This window comes from Sparus aurata, chromosome 20 (assembly GCF_900880675.1).
Source record: "Sparus aurata chromosome 20, fSpaAur1.1, whole genome shotgun sequence".
In the NCBI taxonomy this organism is placed as follows: domain Eukaryota; kingdom Metazoa; phylum Chordata; class Actinopteri; order Spariformes; family Sparidae; genus Sparus; species Sparus aurata.
The window spans coordinates 5,588,242-5,615,533 of record NC_044206.1 but is presented as its reverse complement, the minus strand read 5'-3'; the positions used below and the strand labels follow the sequence as shown (position 1 = coordinate 5,615,533).

Here is a 27,292-nt window from a genome sequence, read left to right as displayed (position 1 = left end):
CAGGAGCGTTTCTCTCCAGTCTGTAATCCGTTTAAATTCCGTCTGACGTCTAGTTAAAAGAGACAGCAAAAACCGGAATTGTCAAGAGCCTTCAGAATAAAAGCTTCAGGATCGATAGCTTGTGAGTGATGAGTTTTCACTGGAAATACAGAGAACATATCCTATTCAGTTTAAACTTAGTAATCACATTCATAATAGTGGAGATGCAAAGCCCCTCTGGCATGATTGAAACCCAAAGGGCTACTATTTTGGTTAACGTTAGAAATAGAGGGATGTTTAAAGTAATTTTGGTAATTAATGTTGATGAAGAAGGACAGCAGCCTCTGTTGAATTTGGGAAGAGGTTCAAACCCTTTCACACACGATAAGAGCACATGCCACTAATCAGAAGCCTATAAGATCATGTCTTCTCAAAGAGATGTCCCATGTACAGAGGCTTTGTACTTCCTGCAGCGACCGGATTCGAGTCCCGGCCTGGGGCCGTTTGCTGCGTGTCACTCCCCCTCTCTCTCAACCTATCAATAGTCTATCAATAAAAAAGGGCAAAATATAATAATAATAATTATTTATTATATAATAATTATTATAATTCTAATAATAATAATATAATATATATATATATTATTATTATTATTATTATTAATATTCAAAAAGCAAGTAAACGGAACATTTGAGTTGAGAACATGTTGGCAAGTCGTGATAACATTTATATTACGCAATCTCAATTAACTATTTTCGGACCTGAAGTATTCGAAATTGCAATTATCATATTATAATGACATATACACTGAACCTGACATCTGAGCGTCTTTCGGCTACAATTATTTTGAAAGTCTCCCCAGGAAGCCACCGCGTGCTGCTGTCAACGGCTTTGATTCGTTCAACTCTGTGTACATTAATCCAGAGACAGTGACATCAGCAGGCTGGGAGTCTGATTTCTTCCTCCAGGATAAAAGCATGCGGAGCAGCCTGCGAGGAGCCGCTCACACTGTCCTCCTGCAGGAGCTCCACACGGCTCAGCCTCTGCTCTGCTCATCTCCCGCCGCTCCTGAAGAAGCCCGCACGGCCCGGCCACAGGAGAGCCAGAGGACCTGACCGGGAGGCTGAAGGGAATTACAGCGCAGCTTCCTATAGCGACATGTTGGGCAACAGAAAGAAAGCAGCCCCGTTGAAGAACGGAGCCGGGACGTCCGAGTCAAAGGCCATCGATCCTCTGAGGAATCTGGGTGAGGGCTGATGTTACAATCTTCTGAATGTTGCTAATGATCGAGGTTTCTGTCTGCGAGGAGGTGACGCTGATAAATCCTCCTGGAGCAGTCACTGACCGGACCGTTATCCGCCTCCTCCTTCTGATGCTGGACAGCAGCACTGAGGAGGAAATGTTTAAGTAGTGGGGGATAATCTGAATGCGAGCCCTTCACAAGATCAGACCTTTAACAGTGAACAGTCAAAGAAAGACTTTTCCCTCAGACGGTTATTTGGAGACCTGTGTTATATATCCTGTAGGTCATAAACAAATAGTACACAGGCTACACCCCAGGTCCTGGATTTCAATCACTCTAATGAATAAATAATAAATGAATACAATAATAGATAATAAAAACATCTAAAAAGAAAAATTCTTACCAGATGGACTAAATTACAGCCACTTACCGATATTAGCGCATAAATCATTTTCTATAATCTATATATATCCATATATATTAGCAGATATACACACAATATTTAGCAATAAACCCTCAAATGTGGTTATCAAACCCTTTTGACAAAGATATGACACAGGCAGCATATTTAACAGTTTGATCAACTTTATTGTCTAACATGACATCAGTGAACTGAAACAGTAAACCTTCACTGTGAGTAAATTAGCCCGGGCATTTTTCTTCTGCATTCTCACCTCTAAAAAACAAGTTTGTCTCATCTGATAACATGAACACCAGTACAGATATATCTGTGATGGTCAAATCAGCCATTAATATCAGCCATGGATATATCAGTGAGGCTCCAGACAATATCTCGTCACATGGGGGTCTGTGGTCTAATGTGAGGCAGTTTTAGGGTCCCTGACGTGAAAAGGTTTGAGAGCCACTGGTGTAAATACCTGCTGTACAATCATGATGTACATACTGTTTAAGTGATGTGACATTATTTCAATTCAAGGTTGCAAGTAATGATGACTAGGTTGATTTGATTAGAATTAGAGTCCAAGCTGATGTCTTCAAATTGCTTCTTTTATTAGCTCAGCAGTCCAAAAGCCAGAAATATCACATTTACGATGTATAAAAGCAGCAAATCCTTACATTGGAGAAGTTGAAACCAGTTAGAATTTTGTAAATATTATAATATAACTTTAACAGCAATAAAATTAAACATTGACATCCATTTTGCGCCAACTATTCAAATTAGCAACTAATTCTTTAGTCTTTGGGAAAATTGCATGTGTGTTTGATTTCATGAAAGTAGAGCTAATAGGCTGATGCACAGTCGTTCATCACTGACTTGAAGTCAGTATACTCTTGTTTATTAAATGTTTACAATATTCATTGTTAGTTAGATTGCTAGTATTTCCCAGCATGTTGTAGAACAATGTTGTAAATTACCCAAAAGTCATACTTAAATTAAAGTCACCGATACAAATAGTATTTGAATATTTCCTGCACTGTGCTCTACTGTACTTAAGTCTCAAAAGTATGAGTGAAAGTAAATTATACATATATTCACATATGTGTACATACTGTATAGTACGGGTGCTCAGAGTTACGGGGGCACTGGCCCCTGTTGGCCCCCCCCCCCCCCCCCCCCCTAGAATCGCCCCTGACGGGTGAGATGATTACCTGCCGGATGGATCATCAGATCTGACATTCAGCATGTTTCCATCCACTGAAATTAAGTGTAAAAATCGGTTATCAATAAATTGATTTAGAATAGCCTGTTTTGGCTCAGTTGCAGCAGGCTATCCCAAAAGCCATAGTAACTTAACTTATTGAATAAATGTAGTAGAGTAAAAAGTACATTATTTGCCCTCAAAATGTTGTGGTGTGGAAGTATAAAGTAGCAGAAATATGCAACTAAAATAAAAATACCTCAAAATTATGCTTGTACAGGACTCTCTCTGTAGTATACATACTTTTTTGAAGTAATGATCAGAACATTTTAAAGTCACAAAAGCCAGAGGGTGGAGGGTGCAGCTTCCACAGATCTCTGCACCTCCAGCCAGACCAACCAGCTGCAGCAGAGTCGGGCTGCAGACTTGGTTGTGTCAAGTTTGATTCCATTGGGTCCTTGAGTTGTCTTCCAGGTAGACTAATGAAAGTTAGCTGGTGTATCCCGGAATCCACCAGAGACAGCACAGTGTAGCTTCTGCTCTGTGGTGGTGACTGCACATTTATCCGGACCGATTTTAAACTTTGGTTATATGACAAACATTTACCAGCTGTTCAAGCAAATATCTTTCCCAACCAAAGGACGTATTTACAGCGACAGGTTTCCAGGTTCCAGTTAGTGCTCCCCCTGCTGCACTCCTGCTGCTTTTTTGGGGGTTTGGTCAGTGTGTTAGCACAGTACACATTACTAACAGAAAAGCTTTTGAGGGCTTTGGTTTTAATAATACCTTTTTTTAATCAAAATGAAAGGTTTACTCCAGCATTCATATTTGATTTCCAGGCCCGTGGCTTTGGGTAGCACAAACTCAGAAACTGTGTTTTTACAGAAGACTTGGAGGCAGAGATACGCCAACACCAACACAATCAGTCATTTCGCAATGAAAACTGTCAGCGGTGTGTTTGGTGGATTATCCACAGTAACTAGGACATTGCGTCTGGAAAGAGATTTCCAGTGTTTACATGCGGCACAAATGAAGTTCCATCCCCTTTAACCTTTACCAGGTGTTCAGAGCTGGAACCTGTAGTCCCACCAGCCAACTTAAACAGTTCTTAGGTTTGTCAGCCGGATAATCAGCCGGCAGGATGGTGATCTTACCCAGTGATTTAGCTCTGGTTTATGTGCTAAACGGCAGAGAAATGAACTCTGTCTGCTGTTCTCTACAGGTGACCGAGCCGTATCTTCTACCAACCACGTGTTCACAGCTTTAACTTTTAAAGGATGAGTTTACCCAAACATAAAAATCCAGTCTTTTTTCGACTCACTCCAGTGCTGATGGTGATCTGTCGAAGTTTCATAGTAACATCCCCCGGAGCTTCACAGCGAAATAGCATCGCAGCATTCTCCTAAACAACTGAAGAAGCTGGGGATCTCAGAGGTCCCAAATTGATTTTAAAATACAGTATGTACATCCTCAACCCATCCTGTTAGTCAGACGATCCAAGTGTATTCAGAATGGCTGACACTCACTACTCTTATTAAAATGCCTTTATCGTCCCTGATCACTGTACTGTGGAGATGGGCGTGTTTGTTTGATCTTCAGCGTTTCCACTTCAGTGGGACTTTTATTTGCACTCGCTCGAGTTCTGAGTGTTTTTTCAGCCGACTGTGACCTGTGAATCCATTTCTGTCCTGAAACCAGCTCTACTAACAATATGATGACAATACCGATTCCAGGTTCACACTTTTAATTTGGGTGTCTACTAGAAAATGTTTACATGCTTAATCGTTATTATTTACATCATTTCTTTGATACTGTCCACCGCTGCAGCGCGTCTCTTCAGTCTCTATCCGATTGGTCAGTTCTCACAGGCCTGAGCAGGCGCAGCCCGGCGTGTTTCTCTGCCGTGATGGTGGTGTTGCCGAGGGTGGCGATGGCACAGTTGTGACATCACAACCTTAAGGAAGTCCTTCCAACATGTTTTGAAGTGAGTTTCTGAGCGCGGGCTGTGTGCACTTTTTTGTGGATTGAGTGTTTGAGACTGTCACTGTATTTGCTGAATCTCACACCCGGACCATATTTCTAATCAAAACGACATGGAAAACTCACTTTCTACAATACGGGTCCTTTAAAATAAAACCTTTGTATTAAGAAGTACAACAAAAATACTAAGATAAATACATAGAAATGTATCAGAAAGTCAATATATGAGTTGTGGCAATTATTGAGAATGTATCGCCTAATCTTTGTATGATTCTCTCTTTTAGCAGCTTGTCGTCTGAGTGACAAAAAACATACAAGAATAATTCGTATGTATGTTTTTATTACTCGAGCCAGTGACTGTCATTGAGTGTCAGCCAGTTAATGAAGGCAGAGGTGGAGTTTAATTGCCGCAAGACTAGATTTGCTTGTGATGTGTGTGTTTGGCGTGAGGGTTTTTTTTCCCACTTTCCCAAATAAGTACCATAATATCTCTGGTTTCTGTGTGACTAAGTGCAGCACAGTGGTTTTGAGTGTGCATTTAGTGTGTTTGACCTCCATTTAAACTTTTCTTTGATAGAGAGTCAACATTATCACATTGTAGGTGTGGAGTACAGCAGTTGTTGTTGCGGCGATATCATTAGCCAAGCCACAGAACATTCCCGTATTTGGGGTACCTGTCATTTTTTTTTTGTCTCTTTTCCTTCTCACGCATACACACACACACACACACCCCTGATGAATTTCCCCCTCTTCGGTGATGTTGCTGTTCTCATTTACAGTAACTAAGTGTTGCGTACAGGGGAGTGAGTGTGTGCCTGCATGCTTGTGTGCTTTCCCAGTATCAAGACTCCTCTGTGAGTGTAGTGGCCCAGCCCTTTCCTAAACCACAGACGTCACTGAGTCCTGCTTACTCAGCGCAGGACTCACAAGTAACTGTGAGGGAGAGCTTAAAGGCCATGTACTCCTTTTGCTAGACAATATGATGGATAACTTCGTAGTATCTCCCTCAGTGCACATACACTTATGGTCACGTGTGGCTGCTATATTATAATGAAGCCACAGGGCCCCCCTCGGAGCCCATTTCAAGCCGCTCCTCAAAGGAAACTCGAGATAACTTACATGCCACACATTCTATCAGTTGCTATAATTACTGCACTGTCATTGATTAGATTGCTCGGCTTCCTTCAGCAGTCAGAGGAATCGTCCCACAACAGGTCGTCAGTCGCAGCTCAGGGCGTTATTTTCCAAGCATCTGTATCCATCAGTTGCCACATGACAGGAGTAAAATAGGTTTGAGCGTTACAGCTGAAGCTTAAGTTAAGGGTGCATTTGATTACTTTCGGCCAGTTTGGGGCAGCGGAGCAAGCCGTTAACACCAACACTGACTTTTCATCTTGTAAAGAAACACAAATTAACTTCATCTCTTCTCTTCTACCTTGATCAAATCATTTACTAAAAGTGTTTTGATTTGATTTGAGTGATTGATTGTCTCTTGCTGATTAACTAAAGCTGCTGATTGTGCTCTAAATGTATTTTTTTCTGATTCATGAGTCAAGACTGCATCTATCAGACCTTTTGCATCTTACACTTCACATTCACTCCGACTGAGCTCCCCTCTGATGATCCAATCTAAGTCAGGCCACTGCACTTATCATCCAAGGACTGGGACTCAGATATCGCTAATGAAGAAACAAGCCCAGAGATCAGTCATCATCTTGGTGTGGGCGGGTTGACAGATGTCGCATGGTGATACTGAGAATATACGAAGGAGGATTACAGATTACAGTTACAGCTGGATGTTTACGTGAGTCATCAGGAGGTCATTTAAAAACCAGGAACTGATGATACTTCTGTTTTGTGTGACCTCTTTGCGTAATGATAGCTGTCAGCTATTCCCTCATGTAAATATTTGTCACTGGTTTCAGCCCCTAGGTGTGGAGCCAAGAGTTAGCCATCACCTGATTTGTGCGTGTGTGCGTGTGTGTGTTGCCTCCACATCCTTGATTGTATCTTGCTGTAGGGATACGCTGTGTCAATATGCTTTTTTATGAAAGCATTTATCATTTGGAGGGTTTGAAGGTAGCTGACAACGCAGGTCTCACTGAAGCGAAAAAGATACGAACGTGCGTATCCACATATCTGAATCCTCGAATCAGAATAAATGAGTTTGTGTTGCAGAATGTTATGTTCTCAGATTCGAACCTTTAGCCACAATTAGATGTGAAAGATGTTCATTTAAAAGACATGATGCGTAACACGGCTGCATTAAACGACCAGTTGTTGTTAAATTTCAACAAAATCCCAAGTTTACTGAGGGAAACGGTGTGTTTCATTTGGTCACCTGTCGCTCTAACTTCCAAGAGAGTCAGAGCGTGAAGAAGGAAGACGTTGAATGTGACTAGTCATAACGTGAACACAACTTTCATACTTCACCTTGTCTGTGAACATTTCTACCTGAGACAAGTACATAGACTTTCCTTGACGTTGGTGATTCTTTAACAATAAAGGCAACAACTCCCATGATCCCATGCTACTGATGTCTTTTGTTTTGAGTGAGGGACTCCTAGTGGCAGAAATGACATATTGTGCGTTTAAAGACTAATGTTTTTTTCCCTATATGTCGGAGACGTATTTGTCAAGCATTGTCTAACAAGACTACTTGGACTGAAGTCAGTGATCAGTAGTACTGACTGCAACATAGAGCGAGCGGAGTGTCATCTGCATAGAAGTTGAATTTGATACTGAAGTGAAGAACGGTTGCCAAAACTATTTTAAGTTTAAATGAAAATTGGTTAAAAAGTAATGGATAGAGTGTCTTACCCTTTAGGAATATTCTGCTTAACAGTATGGAGAGATTAGTAGTTATCATTATCAGGCTATACATACAGTTACACTGCTTCACATAACGCCTGCAAATTAACACGTGTGTGTTACAATTCTGTTCTGGTGTAAATACAGACGCCTTCAACTGAAAGGCACATCTCATGGGTCATCTTTGTAAGAAATGTTACAGGATAAGTCCTTCATAACAAGCCAAAGGTAGTCCTCCCTGTCTCACCTCAGCACCAGACGATCTTTGTCTATCAGTCTCTCTCTCCTCACCCTTACTCTCGCTTTCTACTTTTTCAAGCAATCCTCACTTTCTTCTATACCATGCCATCTGTAGCCACACCCAACAGCTGGCCTCAGGACCAAAATCACAGAATTGCAGAGCTCCCATACGAGCCGCTGCGGTCCGACAGATGTATGTTCACCAAATTCTAACTTTGACTATGCTCTACTTTTGTCTCTCTTCTTTTCTCTCCTCATTTCCCGGCTTTCTTTCAGTGCTCCAGATATCTGATCACACACTGCCATCCTGCACACAATCAAGTACAGTTTTAATGACGTATCTGTCTTTATTCGACCGTCTTTTTCTGTTTCCTTTCCAGGAGTTCAGGAGGATGAAGATGTGAAGCAGATGTTGCAGGGCTCCAGCATGGTGAAGGTAAAGCTTTTACCAACGATGAACTGAGAGAAGTTGTTAGCATGAACAGATAGCAGTCATACAATGAATGAGATATAATGGAGTCATTTCTCTCATGTAAAGGTCCGCTCGCCTCGCTGGCAGAAGCGTCGAACTCTGAAGCTGTTGGAAGACGGCATCACTGTCTGGTGTCAGTCCCACAAAACCTCGAGCAGAGCCAAGGAGCAACAGTCCTGTAAGTGTGTTTGGATGTATCTGTGTGTGTGTGTGTGTGAGAGGGAAGATTGAGTGTGTGTTCTTATATATGAATTAAAGTCAAATAACCAATCTTTATTCCCTCTCAACAAATGTAAGTCCATCACTTTTTGTGTCTTATGACATCAACACCAAAGAGAGACCGTCTGAAAGGCCACCCTATGTGACCCATCATCTCATGTTCCCCCTCCATAAGACAGCACGCTCTATGGGGTAACTGTAACCATTCAGAACAGCTGCGAACACTTTAGCGTTTAGATGTGGTCAGCCGAAACCAATACAAACCAGTTTTAAGCGTATCCTTGCCGTTAGACATACTGACACACCTACTCCACACCAGCGGCAATAAAACAGGACAGCACCTTACCGGATTAGATTGAACAGCGTGGAATAGACCCTGTCAGTCCACCGTGCCAAAACACATCTGGGCTTGCCTACAATAATACAACACATTCCCATTTCCATGTTCACATTAGCAATAATTAATATGGCACATCTGGTTAGATTTTCAAAATAATGGCATAAAAACCACTTTTTCATCTCTCCCCTGGTTGCTTAGACAAGCCTGTGGGATGATGTGTTGACATGTGCTGCTGGAATGTGGGTTTCTTTGTGAAGCACTCAGGTCAGATTTTCCGTGACAGTCACGAGGATGTGACTTTGCGCACGTTCTTGAGTGCCTCGTCCCAGTGCCTCTCTATACTCCTCTAACCAAGAGCGACAGTGGCTAACAGCAGTTGAATTAGTGACAGACTTCCAGTACAACGTAGAGGTTCCGCAAAACAATCATCACACTCTCAGCTTCAGGGGGGATTTAAACCTTGGTCTCCAGATGAAAGTCCTTTAGCCGTTATATATCATGGGATGGTCTGGATGGAATGTGCTGTATCGCTCCTGATGAGCTGGTTCCCATGTTGCATGGCAGCCTCTTTCATCAGGGCATGAATATGCAAAGAAGAGCATTCTATACACTCAGTCCTTTTTAGCATTTGGAACTGAGTGGCTCCATGAGCCTCTCCCACATACATTAAACATTTTAAAATTAGTTTTATAAAATCCCCCTTTAGGAAGCCCCGCCCAGAGGTTAAGAACCGTCTCTGTGTGATGATGATGATGACGATGATTGGAAGCAAACGGGCCTTTCCTTTGCATAGTTAGGGTTCCACAAGAGCTCAGTGCTCTGACTGGGCGTGTAAGGCGTGTAAGGTGAAACATGGACATACAGTATCTATTTTTGTTCACTTTAAATGCTACTTACTACTCTGTGCAGACATGGACTCGCTCACACAGCGACCTTCCCTCTCATCACTATCTGAGGGTCACACACGGTGCCTTGATTACAGAGCCCATCTATTTCGAGCCTGAAATGGCAGCCCATCCTGCTGTAGTCCAGGGAGATTACAGGACATTATGTGGTGATGGGAGTCAGCCCTGAGCCTGTGGTTTTGTTCCATATAGTTATCATACGGCTCACCCGCTAACTTAGCCTCCAGTGTGCATTACAAGGCCTTTAATTGCCACAAGACTCGATTTGCTTGTGATGTGGCACAGTGTGTGTTCGGTGTGCAGGTTTATGTGTGTGTGAGTGTGTGTGTGTGTTTGTGTGTGTGTGTTTTTTGGGGGGGGGGGGTGTCATGCATATTGCTTTCATGACAACCAGTATCATTACAGACGTGTCCTTCTAGAGAACTTCACATTTTTAATGAATCATATAGTTTGTTCTCACCCTTCACACCACACACTCACAGGCTACAGTTACATTTTGATTTGCTCATTCATTCACGTCTTGTTTTTTGCTGACTCGTCTGCATCATATACTCCACTCTGATCCACAGCTGCTTCTGTTTGCTCTTAAGCAGATTCAGTTGGGCTAAACATGTGGATACGTAAAAAAGTGGTAGCTTGTTATCCACGCCCAGAAATGTATCCCACTTAGCTCAATGTGCTTATTCTGTAACATGACTGGGTGGTCTTGTGCAGTGCTTTCCTACCTATATTCTTGTGGCCCTTTAAACTAAAGTGAGGTCTAACTCCCCAAATATCAGCTATAAACTTGAATAATGTCTTGATAAGTATCGTTTTATGTATAATCTTCACCTGCAAAGTGACTTATAATTAAAGTTTGACGATATAGTAAAAAAAAAAGTGTGATTATTTAAACAAATGTGACAGATTATCATTTTGCTTCACAGTTTGATGATGTGACATTTGATTGGTACATAAGTCCAGAACCAATAAAGGTCCAATTTGTTTTTTCATTGCCAGTATCTCAAGATCACAATTGATTATTAAGTTATCTTGAGATAACAAAGATCTTTTTCTTGTCATAAACATTTATGCCTCCCCCAGTGTGGGTCATTTCTTTTCCCTATGGCGACCAGAGTTTGCAGCCTGCTGGACAGTAACACATCTGTTTTAAGTTGACCACTGTATGGAAGGCTGTTGTATCCTTCTGCCTTGACTCCACACAGTCAATGGACCATTAAGGCAAGGCAAGGCAAGTTTATTTGTATAGCACAATTCAGACACAAGGCAACTCAAAGTGCTTTACAGGCACACACAAATTACATTAAAAGACATAAACATTTCATTTAAAAGACATTAAAAATTGCATTATAAAAAAAAAAAAAAAAAAAAAAAACTCAGAGTAATAATGCAGTTCAAAGACTTGAATTGCTTCAGTTAAAAGCAGTGGCAAAAAGAAATGTTATTAAAGCATTTGAGCCGCTTACACTGTTATTTTATCTGTCACAGACTTATAGACATGGCACAACGAACACTATCCAGCTGCTCCTCACCAGTGTCCACTGTTTTATGTTGCAGAGATCGTAGTGTACCTCTATTCTGTGAGCATCTACCTTCGGGACAGCATTGACGTATTTTGAGCAGAATTTCCACTACGGTTGCTGTCTGACTGTTGTCACGTAAACACAGTGCATAGTGGTGAAGTTTGTAGTCAAACCACAAGCAAATAGAGCTCTGCAAACACCTGGTATGTAGTGTAGTTTCATTTAGTTTTTTAAAAATCCATTAGACAGCGTGATGTGACTATTTAAATGCACATATGGACGCAATAAACTGGAAATGGTCAAGGTGTGCCTGTTGAACAAACAGGTTGAATATAGCACACAAACAGCTGTGCTCGTAAGGGAAACCTTTGCTATAAGTTTGTTTCCTCACCTCTCCACTAATGTTGTTTGCGTGTTATTTGCTGCCAAGCCAACATTGGCGCTGCCTCCTTAAACACTCCTGCAAAAGTATAGAGTGAGAATAAGTTGGTATTTCAGCATGTAGGACTACGCAGGAAAACCAAACACGCATTGAGACTCAACTAGTTCTTCACCAAACCTCATACTCTGTAACCATGAGTTCTTGATGCAATATTATTGTTTGTGTGTGTGTGTGTGTGTGTGTGTGTGTGTGTGTGTGTGTGTGTGTGCGTGGGTGGTGTGTGTGTGTGTGTGTGTGTGCGTGTGTGTATGTGTGTGTGTTCTTGACAAATTAAATCTTTTATTGACTCGAAATGACACCACCTTAAATACACACCACACAGAGGCCTGTGTGAGTGAGCTGTTGTTGTGAGTGGTCATCATGTGTAAGAATTCTTATGTTGTATTTTCAGGGTTCGTACACATTTTTCAAGGTCAAATTCAAGCACTTTTCAAGCACTTTTTAGGGTCATTTTCAGGATTTTCCAGCACCTTATTGCTGGGGTAAAATACGTATCTACAGGAATATATAAACTCATTATTTTTTCTTCACTTTTTTATCACAATTATGTACACTGTATTATGCTGTAAACATCTAAAATTATGTTTCATAATAGCAAAAACTTCAGAAATTAATTATCCAGTCTGATCCCAATTTTGTGAAAAAGACAGAGTTATAATGTCAAGCACTTTCAAGCACTTAAACTAAAATCCAAGCACTTTTCAGACCTAAAAAAAAAACATAACATTGAAATTCAAGTACTTTCAAGGATTTCAAGCACCTGTACGAACCCTGTATTTTGCTCACAAAACGTTAAGTTGATTGGCTTTTGTGAATTTACAACATTATCAACCCAATGATAAAGCAATTTGTGTTTGAAAGCATACATAACACAAAGCAGAAGCTGTTAAATGTATACATTTGTGTTTTTTCATAAAACTCTGTGATGTGTCTGACTTGATTATTTAGTGTACAATCAATTAATACATATGAAGCCGGACTGTAACAGTTTGTGTATCTGTACTGGCACATGGGCAACATGGTATGGAGTTTGATGTGTTCAATGCAGAACCAAAGTTCACAAGCACGAGTTCCACCAAGTGACTTTTAGCCACACGCCGAGCAAAAAGTGCAGCACAACAAGCTGAGTGGTGTGCAGTCACAGTCAGTCAGTTGTTGTTGTAATAATGGGTTTGTTCATTTTGTTATCTCAAGATAACAAAGTTATTGTTTTCATTTCATTCTGTCTTATCTTTAGAAAACGATCTCAAAATGATGTAATAATTAACTTGTGATCTTGTGGTTACAGCTTTAAAAACAAAAATTGCAATTGTTTTGGGCCTTAATGCCAACCAGTATTCTTTCTTAAAACGTATTAAACAATTGTATTTGTGAATTTAACTATATATTTAATGTGGTTGAAAAATACTTATACTTACCTAATTTATTTATTTAATGAAACTTAAGTTTTTCTGTCATGCTAAATGTATAATGAGATGTAGGTCACCACACATGTTTGTGTTACATTCCTGCCACACTTACCCTTTTTTTTACCGCAATTAACCGAGAGCTGATTGTGCTGACACAGCTCTGCAATGACTTTTTGAACTGTACACTTCCTTCTTTATATCCATTTTGTAATACTACTTTTTATACCACTACCATTAGTATTTAATGAAAACACAAACATTTGTGTTTTGAACCTAAATGCTGACTCCCACTGAGGCGAGTATAAGTTGATGCGAACTAAACCCATCTGGTTGTTTTCACCTATCTTAATGACATAGAGTTCGTACGTCTTTTTGACAATCCTGAACATTTGTGTGGACTCTGGACATTAAGGTTTGTGTCATGGATCAATTGGATAAAGTGTGTTGGTAATGCAGAGAATGAGAGGTGGACTGTGGAGTTCTGTGAAGATATCACAGTCTGAGTGTGTCGTTGAGCAGAGAGATCCAAAGTGACAGTTATGATTGTGTAATAAAATCCCAGCAATCGAGCATGGAGGCCGAGGTTGGGAGAGTTGTGCAGGACACTTAGGCTTCCCTCACTATTTTTCCTCCAGTGATGTAAGCATCGGGTTACGCTAGAAAAGGGATTGTTCGTGCTGTTTGACATATCAGACATGATAATCGTCTGAAGGTCCCATATTTTTTAAAGTGAGATTCCCATGTCTTTTTGATTATAAAGCAGGTCTGGGTGCAGCTATAAACACAGTGAAAGTATCACATGCTCAGTCCACGTATTCAGAAACTGTGCCTTTAAAGTAGCCTGTAGCCATGTCCAAATACAGAGCTGATGGTGAAACAGGCTGGGCAGGGCCTGCTCATGCCTCTTAGTGCTGACCAATCAGAGCAGACTGGGCTTCTTTCGGTGGCGGGGACCTTAAAGAGACAGGCAGTGAAATAGAGCATTCAGACAGAGGGTGAATAGAGGTGCTGCAAGAATGGAAAAGAATGGGTTTTGTGAACGTTAGAGCGTGTAAACATTTCTAGGAGACACGCACATAAAAGTAAAATTGTGAAAGTAATAAGAGTATGAGCATAATAGATCTTCAAATATGTGGATAATGGTAAGCGACGGTTTCTACCAGAAGACTTCTGGATGAATGCTTTTCATCTTTCAGAAAAGTTCAGACACTTGGAGGAACCCAGGACAAGGACCACTGATACTATTTTGGAGGCTCTTAAATGCTGATATTTTATGTGATTCAGGGCTTAACTGTGAACTTACATCTATATTTTATTTGATCCTTTTTAATTGCCTGGTCCCTGTATTTTCTGTCCAACCTCTCAGTTATTTCCATCATGAGAACAAAGCACTCACGAGATCCTCTTGATTTAAATGTCAATAGATGACACAATAGTTCACTCGTTTTGCGTTATTTTCACTTGACCTCCTTGTTTTTCCTCCACCTTTTCCCCAAATGTTCCCCGGGAATATCCTCAGTCTCTGTCATGGAGGTGGAGTGCATCCGTGAGGGTTGCCAGTCAGAGACGTTGCGCCAGATGGCTGGCTCAGTACCCGAGGGCCGGTGTTTGACGGTGGTCTTCAAGGGGTCCCGGAAAAGCCTGGATCTCCTCTGCCAGAGCCGGGAGGAGGCTCAACACTGGGTCCGTGGAATCCGAACACTGCAGGGGAGGGTGGAGAATATGACCCAGAAAGAGAAACTTGACCAATATCCTTTTCTTGTTCATTCAGAATTGTATAACTGTCTATAACATATATGGGGAGATGATAGTCAGTGGTCTTGTAAGCCCCCTGCAAAGACCCAGAAGAGTCCCAACAAAAATGCCAACAGAATATACTTTTTACTGTTCAAAAAAGACAGAATACCGACACAAAGTATGTACAGGCAGAACCAGTTTTGGTCAAACTGTGACACCACCAAACACTGTGGATGTTCTGCTCTTGCTGCTTCCTTGACTGTCTGCGTGTCACTTGGATTCATGCTTACCTGAGTCGCGCTGACCAGAACCACGATGATAAGATGAGCTACGACGAAGTCCGGACACTGTTGCAGATGATCAACATCGACCTGAGCGACCAGTATGCGCGTAGCCTTTTCCAGGTAGTGGAACGCATCCGCATGCTTAAAGGTCAACCCAAAAATAAAAAAGAAATCTGTCATTATCTGCTCAGTGATAAATACATTTGACTAGACTAATAACAGTCCTTCATTAACTGTGCAACTACAAGGTTTGACGACTGACAGCAGCTTGAAAATAGTCGTTTAAATCCAAAACAAAGACTGACTCTTGTCCCCCTGACAGAAATGTGACCAGTCAGCTGACGGTCGTCTGGACCACGGAGAGATCGAAGTGTTCTGCCGGGAGCTGTTGCGGAGGCCGGAGTTGGACGCCGTGTTTATCCGCTATTCTGCCAACGGCTGCGTGCTTTCCACTGTGGACCTGAAGGATTTCCTGAAGGACCAGGGGGAGGACGACTCGCTCACTCACGCCCAAAGCCTCATCCTCACCTATGAACTTAATGAATGGGGTACAGTGTTAAATAACAATGCATTGTAAAGTAGGCCCACCAGCAGTGATGTGCACAAGGGGGGGGCAGGGAGGGCAGTCGCCTCCCCTCGTGGCCCAATTGTTGAAAAACACGTGCTAAAGTGCCTTCCTGGGAGCCAAAACGTGCGCTAAAGTGCCCTCCTGGGAGCCAAAACGTGCGCTAAAGTGCCTTCTTGGGAGCCAAAAAAGCAGGCCAAAGTGCCCTCTTGGTTGGCAAAACACACTGCCCCCTTGGCTGGTTAAAACATGATAAAGTGCCCTCTTGGGAGCCAAAACGCGCGCTAAAGTGCCCTCTTGGGAGCCAAAACGCGTGCTAAAGTGCCCTCTTGGGAGCCAAAACGCGTGCTAAAGTGCCCTCTTGGGAGCCAAAACGCGCGCTAAAGTGCCCTTCTTTTCGCCCCTGCCCTTCAAAAAGTCTGTGCACGCCACAGCCCACCAGCATTTATAGGGTGTGTGTTCAGCAAAATGGCTCTGATGAACCAATAGCAGTTCACTTACGCTGTCCCAAATGGGAGAGGGAAAAGTGTTCAGCAGCTAAAAAGACCAAAGCAGAGCTAAAAAGAGAGTGAATGTCAGGTACATGTACTTACATACATACGGCGGGTTGCCAGAAAGTCTTGTCCCAGGTCCGTTTGATGGCTAAATAAGCTATGTATTGCAAACAAACTCAAACCACAGCTGTGATTTGTGGCATGGTATAATAACACCCCTTTCCTTACTGACTTGTATTTGTGCCTTTTGCCCAGTGCAGCCCAGAAAAACCAATTCATGACCCCCAACGGTTTCACCATGTACATGCTGTCTAAGGAGAACTGCGTGTTTAACCCGGACCACGCTCGGGTTTACCAGGACATGAAGCGCTCACTGGTGCACTACTTCATCTCCTCCTCCCACAACACCTACCTCACTGCGGACCAGCTGACTGGAGACAGCAGCACAGAGCCATACATCCGGTAAGGAGAGAGCGGAACTCAGACCTGTACTGCACATGTAAAATGTTTTGAGTAAATGTGCTGCACTTTGCTATGTAGCTCGCTAGGCTAGGTAAAACCAATTCATCAACAGTTCTCTGAAGGCTCTGCGTACTGTTGGGCTGTTAAAGGTGACACATCTCAAATCGGTGATTTGTAAAGCTTGGGATTAGTGCCTGTAAACTTCCAGACGGAGGTTTTTCCCATTCTTTAAAAAAAAAGCAGACATGTGACTTTTAAGAATGTGGGTGCAAAAGTTTATCCCAGGGTGCCTGAAGGGTGCCGTTCAACCACAGAGGGTGTTGCAGTCATGAAACACTTCAAGGATACCAGAGGGAGTTTTCGAGAGTTTGTATTGTTATAACGGATTCAAGCAAAGTGTGTGAAGTGAGAGAGAGAGAGGGGACTGCTGTTAGGCTTCACCTTTACTCACTGAGTCATCTGAGGATTATGTTTCCCTCTTAGAGCCCTGAATCATGGCTGCCGCTGTGTGGAGCTGGACTGCTGGGACGGAGATAAAGGAGAGCCGGTCATCTACCACGGACACACGCTCACCTCCAAAGTGCCCTTTGTTGAAGTCATCGAGACTATCAATGAGTATGCTTTTAAAGTGAGTATTTTATTAGAATCGGAATCGTTTTACTTGTCAAGTGCAAAAATGCAGACACACAGTTATCAGATTTGGTCACGTTCATGCAGAGATATAAGGTACAGGTACATGTTAAAGTCTGTGATTGTGATCCTCCTGAATTGATTACTTAATATGAATTTTAGAATGACAAAGGGTTTATTGATTTGAATGAAATCTATAATGTATGAAAGTTACGTGTACGTTTAGAATTATGCTCACAGGCCAAAAACTGTTTTTTATCCTTTCCTCTCCACGGAAACAAATCCTTTTCTCCCTGACTTCTCACCCTCGCCCCTCTCCCCCAGGCCTCTCCCTACCCTCTCATCCTGTCCCTGGAGAACCACTGCTCCGTAGAGCAGCAGACAGTCATGGCTCGACACCTCCGATCCATCCTGGGAGAGAAGCTGCTCACTAAGCCCCTCAAGGATGTGGATCCTCACAAACTGCCCTCTCCAGAGGTAAGTACACTGTTCAGAAACTAGATTAAAGTTAAATCCCCATAAGAACGACTACATCTATTGAGACCGATGGTGTCTTTAATTGGGACACTGCAGCCACTGGAACCACATTCAATTGTTCTTACACAAGGGCAGTTTTTTTTTTCCAGCTGCCTGAAAGATTAAACAACCTGGCATGATTAAATGATTTGTCCTGATAGATACTGGGACTGCGCTTTGCTACTTTCCAATAGACTGCGGATGTGGCTAAACATAGCCAGTGACTGACTGTCAAAGATTTCCCTCTGACATACATTTTAATATCCAAGCACCCTCCAACTGGACTGCAGGACTTTTATTTCTGAGCCATTCGTGAACACTTTCCCTGAATCGATGGCAACTGTAACTATGTTAGGATTACATGTGTCTGTTTGTGTTAGATGGACTGGGGCCGTCTGCTCTTCTGTGTCCCACTTATTCTACGCGTGCTCGTAATCATAACATGCGTATGAGGGTCGGCGGACTCGTGATCTGCGCCCCAGTAACCACAATCCCTCGGGGCAGCTTCACAACAGCGTTGCCTTCTGGCCACTGTCATGCCTGTGCCTTTGATTACACTCAGAGGAGGGTTAGGGTTTGTCTGCTTTGAGGACCTCTTATTCACGGCTTTACTTTTATCTATTCAGAACTTGTTTCACTTTGGACATATTGACTTGCAAGTTTCCAGGACTTTTTATTTATTTAACACCGTATAAATATTTACCTATGAAATAAAACAAGTGAATGTAACATTACAGTCAGTGACAAGGTTTGAAACTCAACTACTTTCAAAAAATGATGAAGAATGAAGGAGTAAAATAGCATCTTTGAACTGTTTTGTACCGTGCATTCAGTTATTCAGATCCCTTCACTTTTTTCACACTTGTCATCATTTGAATTATCATTTTTCCCCCCCACCAGCCTCTCTCAATACGCCATGAGAAAGTGGTAATAGAATTCTAGATTTTTTTTTTGCAAATTTATTCAAAACTCCCTCCAACCTGACAGAGCTTGAGAGGATCTGCAGAGAAAAATGGCAGAAAATCCTCAAATCCAGGTGTGCAAAGCTCGTGGCATCAGACCCATGAAGACTCAATGCTGTGATTGTTGCCAAAGGGGCTTCAGCTAAGTACTGAGTAGTGGGTCTGAATGCTTATGTCACTGTGACATTTCAGTTTTTCCTTTTTTAAATCAATTTAGAAACAAATTCTGTTCCTGTTTTTATGAATACACGTTTCCTTAGGGTTTCTTTAAGGGACTCATGAGGTTTAAAAAACCATACAAAGACTCACATAAATGCTTAAATTTAGCTTAAAGGTTGATTAAGATGGGAGCGCTGTAACTTCCATGATTTTTTTGTTTTAGATGATTAAATCAACCTTGGTTTTTCTAAAAACAACGTTAAAAAATTTAGCTTAAAGGGCCGAACTTTAAGTTCCTTGAAGCTGCATTACACAAAGCAAAAACAGTGCTGGCAGCCTGGCTGCTATCCAAAGCACTAAACAACAGTAGTAATTCCAATTTGACTTAAAAACCCTGAGCTCAGTGCTATGGAAAGGCAAAGTCACTCACTGTATAAGTGAGTTACTTTGTTACTTGCTGATCTGGTAGACAGAATGCTGATGTGCCTGATTTGTTTTATCGGCGAGGGAACAGACTGTGATATAACGACTGCTCCCTATCACACGAATGCTCGTCTGTTCACTCTTGTTTTATCTCGGTTCCTAACACTCATCCTCTTTACCGTCTGTGCCTCCTCCGTCCTGTAGTGTAGAGTTTCCACAGTTACCTGGGGATAGTGAAACGGGAAAAAACACCCTCTTCCTGTTTTGGTTTGCGCTATGGTAGATGTGCTGCCTTTGTGCCCTAATGTGACCTTCATTTGTGTGGGAAAAATCCAGCCTGGTAGGCGGATGGCGCCATTACGCTGTGCAATTAGTATTTACTGCAGAATGATGAGTAAAAAGCAAAGAAATAACAATGCTGTTGCAAGTTTAACTTAAAGTTACAAAACTACAATTTCAAAAATATCGAAAGCTTATTCTGCTTATTTTCAGCAATACACTTTTATTTTGGATGTCCACTTGGAAATGTTAACATGCTTTAATGTTCAGAAAACATACTTTGTTATCATATTGTCCATAGCTGCAGCACCTCTGTGCAGCCTCTGAATGTTTTATCACCACAGTAATAGTGGTCATTATAAATAAGCAGTCGCGGTAGATGAAACAGCAGGAGTGACTCTTGTATTATTGTAAAAGATGAAAATAGTTTGAGTATGGTATAATTTTCAAACACGCTGTTAATGTATCGTGTGCGCTGTGTTTGTTGTGCTTAATGATGATTGTACATTTGATAATAATGATAGTTGTGTTTGCAGGATCTCCAGTTTAAAATCCTGGTGAAGGGGAAGAAGGAGCTTGTGGTGGAGGAGTGCTCGTCCAGCTCGTCAGACCTCAGCTCCTCAGACGAGGAAGCCAGTCGGTGCAGCGAAGGCAAACCCAGGAGAAAGAAAGAGGAGAAGAAGGTACAGACAACACCTGCCAGATCACCTTTATTTATTTATTTTTTTTAGACTGTTAAAAATGTGATTGGTTTTGTATGTGTGTCATCTCAGCCAGTTGTATCAAAGCTGAGTCCAGAGCTGTCAGAGCTGGTGGTGTACACCCGAAGTGTTCCCTTTAAAAGCTTCGAACAGTCGGCCAAAAGCCCGGCAACCGACATGTCGTCTTTCTCTGAAAGTGAAGCACTCAGGCATGTGAAGGACTCAGGTGTGTGTGTATATGATTAAACCGACTTTCTTAAAGAAAAGCTAAGTAGTTTAAAGACTGCCCACAATTGAAAACATTGAAAATGGAACAATGGAAGAGGTGTGTTGAAGCAGATAGTTATCTTTGATTCTTGTTTTTCTCCTGCAGGGATGTATTTTGTTCGTCACAACAGCCACCAGCTGAGCAGGATCTACCCCTCAGGTCAGCGCCTCCAGTCCTCCAACTACAACCCTCAGGACATGTGGAACGGGGGCTGTCAGATTGGTGAGAACTTATTCTATGTAACTCTAGAAGTAGACTGAATAGTCAAGAGTATTATTCAGACAAAACTTCTCACCTTTCTCTCTTTGGTCTTCGTGTGTGACCCAAATCCCAACATCCAACCAGCCCACTGGTGCTATAAAAATAGCGCTGTGGCAGACCTAAATATACAATGTTAACACAGACGTGTTGTGTTTTTTCTCCAGTTGCTTTGAATTTCCAGACACCTGGCGAGCAGATGGACTTGAACCATGGCAGGTTCCTGCAGAATGGTCAGTGTGGCTACGTCATGAAGCCTCCTTTCATGTGCCCGCCTGACATTAAGTTCAACCCCGAGAATGTGGGTGGAGGTCCTGGCCATCAACCTGTCCTGCTCACTGTTCGGGTAAGATGGCGTCAAACCTGCCAAATGAATAAAACTAGCAAAACAGACGCAACTGCAGCTTCTGAAAGTATTTCACAGTGCTGTCAGTTTGCATCCGAAAAATAATGATCATCAAACTGCAGAAGAGATTTGGTGACTTAGTCTTAGTTGCAATATGCTGCATCTTAAATCCAAACCAAACAGTAGGACATCTGGAAGGAAAGAAAGAAGGAAAGGAAGAAAGAGAGAAAGTCTGTCTTTGCATCGGAGTGTCAGAACAGTTGGATAAGCTCTCGCTGTACTCTAAAGTGATCAAATTAAGCTCTGTTATTATTGTTTTTTCAGATTATTTCAGCTCAGCAGCTCCCTAAATCAGAACTGGACAAGCCCAGCTCCATTGTGGACCCTCAGGTGTGGGTGGAGATACATGGCGTTCCCATTGACAACAACAGGAAGAAAACTCATCATGTCGACAACAATGGTATGTTCGGATTGATGATGGTCGCTCATAAGAATATGTGAATGTGTCTCTCGGAAAGTATGTGTGTATGTGTACATGTGGGTGAGTTTAGAGAGTGGGGGAGACAAACACAAAAGAATTCAAGCTGAAAAGGGATGTTTTCCGAGGGGAAACCTTGGAAACTGGGAAGTTTTGGTTCCTCCAGCGAGGTTAAAGACTGCCGCCTAGGCGGGTAAAATCCAAATGTTGGTGTGCTCCCTTTGAGTAACAGTTGCACAGACGAACGCCGATGCTTTTAGCAACGTGTCACGATGGGACTGCCTTGAAACAGATGATCAGTTGTTTTTATCCCCTCCATGTATCCGATCGCTGTGGAACTGACAGTGTGTTCAGGTGCGCTCTCAGACAATGGGAGATTGGGGTTTTCAAACCTGGGGGTACTGTGACAATCAGGCGCCATCTACTGGACATTAGATAATGATGTGATCTGATAACGTGCATGCCCACTCGACTCTACTTTACAAAAAAATGAGCAGCTGAATTGTTAAGTTACTAAGTAATGGATAAATGGTGAAGAGCTAAAAGTAGTGAGGAAGTGGTTAATAGCTGAAAGTAAATGGTTTATTCATCCACCCTGCATTCCAATACCCCTACTGCCAAACTATTTATAATGCCAGAAAAAGTTTCAGTATGTTCCAATCCAAAGTATGTGAAATGCAGTACGCCAAAAATATCAGCATGTTTTTTTTCTGGCTCTTCTAACCCACAATCCCCTGCGCACATAGTTCACAGTGTGTCACACAAATACAAATAAAGCAGAGAGAGCACCGACTGACAGAATGACAGACGCCGTAATGACAGATTTAATGACAGAACTTACAACACTCTTTGTGCTACTGTGACGGATACAGAAACAAGAGGGTCAAAATTCAAAGTGCATTTTGTCATGACAAGGTAACATTGCCTAATTGTATGCATACTGCATGCAACAGTTTCTACGCTGCAAACGCAACTGCAGTATGCACTAAAAGTAAAAAGGGAAAGATGTGATTCAGAACGCACCCGCAGGATGTAAGAATGCACATGCACTTTACCAAACAAATGATCAGTCATTTGGTAAGTGACAGGTGGAATTGATAAACGAGTACTTCAGGTCAATTGTCAGGGTTGTGAGGGGTTGAGACAAAAAACAACAAACTAAATACAAAAATGAATTCACACAAAACTCAACAAATTGGTGTCAATAAGTCTCATTTCTGTGGCCTTAGGATTTAACCCGCGGTGGGACTGTACCTTTAACTTTACCGTCCATGTCCCCGACCTGGCTCTGGTTCGTTTCATGGTGGAGGACCATGACTATACCTCAAGCAACGACTTCCTGGGACAGTACACGCTGCCCTTCGCGAGTCTCCGTTCAGGTGAGTTTGCAGTGCAGCTTGGCTATTACATAGAGCGTACAATATATTTGCTCTCCTGACCTCCTGTCCTGTATCTCTGCAGGTTACCGTCATGTCCGATTGCTTAAACAGGATGGCTCCAGACGTTCTCCCTCTTCGATCTTCATCCATGTTAAGATCACTCCATGTCAGAGCAGTCCCTCGAAATCATCAGCCAAATCACCGGCCATGTCACCAGCCAAGTCTTCAGCCAAGAAACCCTGATCCCATCTCTACCCCATAACACCATGAAGCTCTAAGGCCAGTAGGGAACATCCCAAGACCTGTTTGATCCAGGCAACGAAAGATCTGTGCTCTAATTCAAAGACTTACATGGTTATAACCTTTTAAATGTTGCAGCTATGTCCTCAGTCTGTCAGTATTTTATGGAACGAGAGGATTGTGTTCGAACAAAATGAAAACAGTCAAACTGACCAGCATTTTACTATATTGATCTCATGAGGGAAAGAAAACACTCTTCTATGACATTTACAGCTGAGTGCGTTACGTTTATTATGCCAGTAGTTTTTGTGAATAAACCCCCTGATCTTTCCAAGGGTGTGTAAACAAAAAAAAAGAAAAGAGACAATCAGGGAGGTGAGTACCGTCAGCACCAAACCCAATGTCGGTTTTAGCTGTGGTTGATTTAGCTGCACTCCTAACCTCATTCCGTCCTCCAAAAAATTCCCTAGTAACTTTGACTGGAGGATACATGAAGCCCCAACATTGTCTTTAATCCCTCTGTGGATGGAGGGTTGATGTAAGGACCCGTTATAGCAGCCTTCAGAATTCTACTTATTTATATAATCTACGAGGCCATGACCGAAATCTGCTGTTAGATTTTCTCCCTACGTTTAAACGACCACATTTAAATGCCTGCTGGTTTGCAATTAGGTCGCAAAATGATCCCAATTTCTGAAACTATTTGAACTATCTTTCTTTCTTTCTCTCTCCTCTTTTTTCGTTATCGCCAGTTTATTGCATTGTTCCCCCTTCTTACTGACAGTGTAGCCATTCAGAAAAGCTACAAAGCTTACCTAAATTTGTCCCAACTCCGACCAGTCAAAGATGGCCGCCCACCATTCAGTTTGGTTCTGCTCAGGGACTACTTCCTGTTAAAAGGTGTTTTTTTTCTTGCCGGTGCTTGCTCATGGGGCAAACTTTGTTATCTGTAAATTGATTTATTAAAAAGTCAAAAATCATCAGAACCTGCCGCAATTGAAAAGTGCCATGAGGTAACTTTTCTTGTGGATTGGCGCCATAGAAATACAACTGACTTCACTTTGTACAAACTACATGGTTTCAAGCATTCCCATGCTCATGAGATACCAGTGTTCTTAAAATGACGGGCATTGGGGTGCTGTTTAGCTCAGCTGGTAGAGCGGGCGTCCCATGTACAGAGGCTTTGTCCTCGCTGCAGCGGACCCGGGTTTGACTTCCACCCTGGGGCCCTTTGCTGTGTGTCGCTCCCCCTCTCTCTCATCCTGTTTCCTGCCACCTCTCCAGCTATTCTGTCAATAAAGCCATAAAAAGGCCCAAAAAAATACTTAAAAAAAAAGACCTGCATTAAAAAATGCAATGGTCTGCAGCCGTAGGTTGCTTGTTTCAGGCACCAGTGGGGCCATAAATCAAAATCCATGTAAGCCAATTTCAGGGAAAGTCACATGAGTGTGACACAATACAAAATCATTGCACATTGTCTAAAATACTGTAATTTGGACTCTGGAATGAGGTTGGAACAAATGAGGTTAACAGCAGAATTACACTGCTCACATTATAAAGTAATCTACTGAGAATGGGATTATCTGCTGCATTTTGTGATCCGGACCTATTGCTGGACTTGAATTAAGTGTTTATCTTTGCTGGTATTTTGTCATGTCAAAGAATCTGCACGTGATTACCAGGAAGTATCCCTCATCTGCAGCTGATCAAGAAAATAAAACACAAAGAGCGAGATACAAACCAAAACATTAAAACTAAACTAAAAAAACTATTTTCTAACTTGTTTCTAACTTGATCTCCTGGTGCCTCATGTTAGCTTTAGGAAGCTTTCTTACTGTGGGGTCACATTAGGAACGATCTGATCACAGACCAGAACAAGTATGTCAACATACACTTAGCATGCAAGTATTGTATTCAGATATTTAACGAAATATTCAATATTCTAAGTTTGGAAAAAAAAACGTACTCTTGCATCCGGGTATGCAATCAAACAGACTGAGACCACTGACAGAGTTTCAGTGGACTTTGGATGGATGATTAACGGTTCTTTCACCAAGCAAGTGAAGTGCCGAATAGAACTCTGTTTAACCTGTATTCATGACAAACAAATCTTGGTTCTCCATGAGACATTTTTCTACTCCCCTACATTAGCTATGTTTCTTACCTCAAATTATATCAAGAACGAATCTCCATGTTTATGTATCAAGACCAACATATCCTTAAAAAATCTTTTATAACTGTATCAGGGAGGCCAGATCTGACTACATCTCTCATTTACAATCTTATACAGGCTTCAAGCCTGGCGTTTTCCCCAATATTATAGCCAAAAACCATATAAACATTTTTTTAACAATGCTTCTGTAGACCTCCACGGTGATGAAAAGCTCTTGTTTCTGCATGCCTGACATGTGCTGTACAAACGCAGGGCCTGCTGGCAGTAAAATCCCACCCCAGTACTTGCGTTATGTAGCCTGTAGTGCATCGTATCAAACTGAAAACACATGAAGACAGTGTGTTGCATGTTTTAGCTCGACATAATTTAAATCTACAGTATGTATGTTCTTTCGTTTTATGAGTAAATGAATCAGACCAAACTATATCATTAAGTAGATACTAGAGATTTTTTTATATTATTTTTATTAGCAAACACAATTTGTGCAGTTATGCAATAGCTAAATGCTGCAGTTCACTAGATACATCTGCTGCCTTATAGTTAGTTTATTATATTAGATGGGTATGCTTCATAGTCACGTGCTTTTCTTGTCTTTGTTTTATTTTTGCCATTGTCCCTGTTTACTTTGTGTTTAAATGTGTACTGCGCGAGGAGAGTCAGCTCCACTGATGATCCACTGAGGCCACTGTGACATAAAGGCTTTATTACAGTCAGTGTTTGAACACATTATAAGACATATTTCTGCGTTAGACATCACTCTGTAAAGTCATCTACCATAACATATTATGTTAAATTAAAGGTTTTTATAGTGATGTTTTTACTGATTTGGCAAAGTTGGTATTAAGACTGTCACATTCATGTTGATTTACATGTGTCCAGAAGAACTATGAATATCTGACATTGTGATAATCTCAAAGAGAATCTTGAAACTTGAAGGAATTGAATTCAGGGCCTGGTGCTGAGAAGATGAAGGGATATTAGAGATCAGTATTAGTCGACGAGCATCTTATAAATGTATGAAGTAATGTAACACATTCAGAATGTGTTTGGTGTGATGAAAAGACTGAATCGTGAATCATGATCTGCTTTGTCCATTTGACAGAAAATGTGATAAGGAAAACTTTTAAGAATCAGTGTAATATTTTAAGTTTTGGAGCCAGTGCCAATGCTTAACAATCTCAAAGATTCCGGTCCAGTTTCTAAAAATATTGCACTTATACAGAAATTTTAGAAAGACCAATATGGGTAGACGAGAAACAAGCTGTGTTTTTTTTTGTTTAGTTTTTTGTTTTTTACTGTAGCAATTATAACAAAAACCGTTCAAACCATTGACATTGTTGTTGTTTATTTATGTATCTGAAGTATTATACTGTTTGCTTTTGTGCTGCACCAGCTGTAGATCAACCTGATGTTATTTATTTGAACTGTTGATACAAAATGATAGAATAGAAATGCAATAAAGAAATTCTGCAAGTGGCTGAAGAACCTCATAATGTCACACAGTATTTATGTAACTGAAGTCCAGCTTTGAACCAAACTGTCAGCTGACACATGCAAATGTTTTTACAGTAAAAAGGTCAATAAAAGTTTGAGTTCAGCCTTCTTATGTCGTTTGTGACCATCATCACCCAAGTTGGTGCCGTAGATGGCAGCCTCTGTGCTGCTGTCCCAGTCCTTTCTCTGTTTTTATTTGTCGTCCTTTTAGCAATCTCTGATATCATACTCTAGCCTTTACCATGAGCATTCACAATTTTGGTGAGTTTAAAAAAACAAA

General features: G+C 41.6%; 1 protein-coding gene across 1 annotated transcript; it reads left to right on the top strand.

The window, feature by feature from the left end:
* The first annotated feature begins 830 nt into the window (after nt 1-830).
* LOC115571105 (1-phosphatidylinositol 4,5-bisphosphate phosphodiesterase delta-3-A-like) lies at nt 831-27,117 on the top strand. Its single transcript, XM_030400181.1, has 16 exons — nt 831-1,225; nt 8,235-8,290; nt 8,393-8,504; nt 14,684-14,912; nt 15,176-15,305; nt 15,508-15,733; nt 16,505-16,706; nt 17,190-17,334; nt 17,661-17,813; nt 20,212-20,358; nt 20,449-20,602; nt 20,750-20,866; nt 21,070-21,248; nt 21,573-21,708; nt 22,956-23,105; nt 23,188-27,117. The coding sequence occupies exons 1-16, from the start codon at nt 1,138-1,140 to the stop codon at nt 23,346-23,348; spliced, it is 2,385 nt and encodes a 794-aa protein (XP_030256041.1). The 5' UTR covers nt 831-1,137; the 3' UTR covers nt 23,349-27,117.
* Nucleotides 27,118-27,292: the final 175 nt, after the last annotated feature.